Source organism: Solanum tuberosum, unplaced genomic scaffold, assembly GCF_000226075.1.
Source record: "Solanum tuberosum cultivar DM 1-3 516 R44 unplaced genomic scaffold, SolTub_3.0 scf00458, whole genome shotgun sequence".
Lineage (NCBI taxonomy): Eukaryota > Viridiplantae > Streptophyta > Magnoliopsida > Solanales > Solanaceae > Solanum > Solanum tuberosum.
In genome coordinates this window covers 319,710-323,761 of record NW_006239378.1, presented here as the reverse complement: position 1 = coordinate 323,761, position 4,052 = coordinate 319,710, and the positions used below count along the sequence as shown (strand labels likewise).

Genomic DNA, 4,052 nt, shown 5'->3' with positions numbered 1-4,052 from the left:
TTTGTTTTTAAAAAATATTTTCAATTTCAACAATTATTTTCTACTCTAGTAAAAATAAAAGAATTTTTTCAAAAATATTTTTCATTCATAAATCAAACACTAAAAATCTTTTTCGGAAAATATTTTCTACTCACCAACCAAACATGAGAAAATAAGTCAAAAATCAACTTGTTTTCCAAGAAAACATTTTCTAGGAAAACATTTTCCTTCATACCAAACACACCCTGTGTTTTAACTTGTCATTGCAGGCTCTATAGAAACATCAAACATAGGTATTAGCGGCATACAACTTCCACAAAAACTTGTCGATGATCCTATTTAAGGACAGATTAGCAACCATTACCAAAAAATATGTTAGCTAGGGACCATTTAGCAACAGATTAGTGATGAACTATGGAAAAAGGGCGTTGTGTTACCTCCATCCCGGAATATATAAGGTGCGAGAAACTTCAATGACATGCTCAGCTTGTTCTTTTTGAAGCTCAAATATCTTTCGACCTTCTTCATAGTTGCTCCCAAAGGCTGTGCGAGAAATTACATCACTAGTCAATCTTTGAAGATAAGGCCATATATCGAGTTCGGTGGACGATTCTTTCATTGAGACAGCCTCCTCCCATTGGTTCACCATTTCACTGCAGCTCAAAAGAACTGCTTGAAGCATATCCTACACATTTGTAAACCACTGAATAATACAAATTAAACCAACTGCATCTTGTAGAAATATTATCTCCTCAAAAAACTTAGGCCATATTTGCGAGTTTAAATTGTTAATACTTATATCATATCTTCAAAATGTTGCGTATGTAAAAGTGAGTTTTTTCTCAAAGGCCAACCACATGGACCTTGGTGGATTGCAGCCAGCATTTTCACTAAGAAAATTCAAAATCTAAAAAATTTAAACACTCCAAGAATCCAAGGGGATTCAGCATCTACTATACATACATAAAAAAATAATTAACCTTATATATAGTGAGTGATATTTCAACAAAAGGGGATTCAAATGAACCCTTTCTGCCCCCTAGCTTCGCGCCTTCGCCCCTATGTGAAAATATATTATGCTTTTGGGAGAGAGAGGAATGAAAAAAATACCTTTATCTTCTCCATATGAAAAGCAGGATTGAGAATTTTCCTGTGCTTTGCCCATTTATCCTCTTCATAGCTTACAATTCCTTGTGCCAGCAACTTGGTCAGGGGAGTTGATTTTGGCTTTTGATAGAGAGCATGTTTGTTAAACACATCCCTTATTACCTCAGGGTCCCCTACAATTACCAAAGGCTTTGGCCCAATCCATATGAAGCAGTTTTTACCTGTAAAATATTGCGAGTCCAAAATTCTTAGCTCAACTTTTCTTACTTTCCATAAGTACTACAGAAAGAGGTGGAGTTAAAATTTGAAATTTAATTTATAGCTAGATTCTCGTTAGACTTGTTGGATTTGAACCTAAATATATGTGCATATTTAATAAATTTCTTATTATAAATATATAGTCCAAGCAAAAGTAACTAGTTTATCTGAACTCGTACTTAGCTTGATACTATAGCTGAGCCATTGGATCATGTTGTTGTGGGCGGGTAAGCACCCCTCTATCCTTACCTAGCGTTTGGTCATAGATTTTGGATCAAAACTTTTGAAAAATTATCTACAAATATCTGTTTGATCATAGATTTGAATCAAACTTTGAAAATCTATCTCCAAGTTCCAAAAACTCGGTGGAAAAATTTCACTTTTACTCACATAACTTCAAAAATTCCCAAGTAAAACAACTTTAAGTTCAAAAAGTAATAACTTCAAAAACTCTATTCTCAAGCTTCAACTTCAAAATCTATAGTCAAACGAGAGCTTAACCAAAGATTTCGAATTCGAGCTCTGAAATGAAGTCTTCATTGATAGCTTTACTCCATATGTGACTTTGCAGCGTGAATTCAAATCCCAAAAAAGATACATGAGAGAACCATAAAGCGTACCGTATTTTTTGATTGTTTGAACGAAATAAGGGAGAATTCTTGGTGTTAAGTCATCATCAGAGACATTCAATGGTTTGGACTCAGCATCTTCAATGCTTTTAGAGAGCTCTTTGATGTCTCCATAAATCAATTTGTAAGAGTTCCCTTTGAGACCTTGTTGTCTAAGGCATTTCTCCAGTTTCCTTGGCATAAACCATGCCCAGTCCAACAACCTCCATGCATATATTACAAAAGTAATTGCTAATAAAAATAAGACTAAGAAGTAAGCAGCAATCTCCATTACTTTATGTTTCCTTTCCCTAAGGAATTTAATGTGTTATATAGACTGTAATAGTTTTATACATTAGTTTTACAGCGCCCGATTTATACTAATCACTGCAATTTATACAAATCAGATGCTCTATAGCAAACATAATTTGGCTATAGAGCGCAAATAACAAAATTGTAGCGCTAATATGATTAGTATATTTATTATTCCTAAAATTTACTCTTTTTAATATCTCCAATTTCAACCCAACCCGCCTATTTAAGCCTTTTTTTTTTATACCTCTGCTGCACAAGAATTTAGCTGAAAGGCAGGCGTGGTGAAATGTGACCCTTTATTTAATGAAATGAATACAACAAGAATACTCTTGATTTCCACCACACTAACTTCTCCTTTTCCTCTCAGACAAGAAAAAAAAGACAAAGACACCCTTCTAGAAAGGGTGCCATCTGGTAAGCACATAAATGTGTTAGAACCAATCATTTATGTATATATAATTTAAAATTAATCGAGCGTAAAAACAGAGGAATTAATATATCTTCGTCACTTACAAAATGAATTTAAGAAAACATCTTTTATGTGGACAAATAAAAAAATGTCGTAAAGAAGACAGAAAAGTTGACTGGCCTAAAAAAATCAATTCTACCATAAAATACAGACTAATTTCCCTAGATAGTCATCCATGTTTGGGAAATTACCTAATAATATCACTTATGTTTGTTTTAGGACTACAATATCATTCAACTTTACATATTTTCCTCAAAATATACTTGATACAAAAAAAACATCATCTCTCTCCTAATGGAATGCCATGTCACATTATTTCTTTTTTATTATTAATAATTTTTTAAATTTTATTTAGACAACCCATATATTATACCCAATAAAAAAAAATTACATAGCGCCAAAATTTTGAACCCTAGTTCTGGGGGATTCAGAGGCAAATCCAAATTTTTTAAAAATATATTGCTAAAATTATCTGAATTAAGATAATTAATTATTGTTGTATTAACCTAATTGAGACTTTATAAGTATCCGGCTATAAATGCTACGTGTATAAAAACAAACTACCTAATACAAATTATATATATTTTATTTTTGTCTTCACCTATATGGAAATTCTTTTTCTAATATATGTTACAATTATCCATGTTTACGTCCAGATCAGATTAATTAAAATATACTTTATGCCACAAAAACATAAAACACACATAGACACACTTTATTCTCAATCACATATTCGAATCATAATTTAATTTTATTTTTCAAAATATTAAACTTAAAAATTTAATAATTTATATATATTTAATGAATTTTAATTATAAAATTGAAATTTGAATCAAAATTATTAAGTTTGATCGAATTCGTAATCAAAGTCTTAGCTCTGTCCATGCTCCCACATAGAGCTACAATGATTTTCTCCTCCCCTCTATAAAACTTTTCCTTTTAATTTTCAATGATATATATATATATTTATTTATTTTCTCTTTTAATTTCGGTAAAGAAATTTATATCTCGAAAGTCAAATGAATTATTTTTTAACTGAAATTTTTATATATGTCTATTGAAAATTCTAAATTATTAATTCACGACACTAATAGACAATTATTCATATTTGGATTTGCCTCCGAATCCCCCAGAACTAGGGTAGAAAATTTTGGTGCTATATAATTTTTTTTTTACTGAGTATCATATATGGGTTATCTAAATAAATTTTATAAAATTATTAATAATAAAAAAAGAATAATGTGACATGGCATCCCATTAGGAGAGATTATGTTTTTTTTGTTTCAAGTATATTTTGAGGAAAATATGTAAAGTTG

At 30.7% G+C, this 4,052-nt stretch overlaps 1 protein-coding gene across 1 annotated transcript in view; it reads right to left on the bottom strand.

Annotated features, from left to right (window-relative positions):
• The window catches only part of LOC102597820 (cytochrome P450 CYP72A219-like), a 4,555-nt gene extending 2,311 nt beyond the window's left edge, over window positions 1–2,244 (bottom strand). The window contains exons 1-3 of the mRNA XM_006363701.2: window positions 1,965–2,244; window positions 1,090–1,307; window positions 417–664 (exon numbers count right to left, since the gene is read on the bottom strand). Coding sequence (XP_006363763.1) covers window positions 417–664; window positions 1,090–1,307; window positions 1,965–2,244 — 746 coding nt within the window. The remainder of the gene's footprint in view (window positions 1–416; window positions 665–1,089; window positions 1,308–1,964) is intronic.
• Window positions 2,245–4,052: the final 1,808 nt, after the last annotated feature.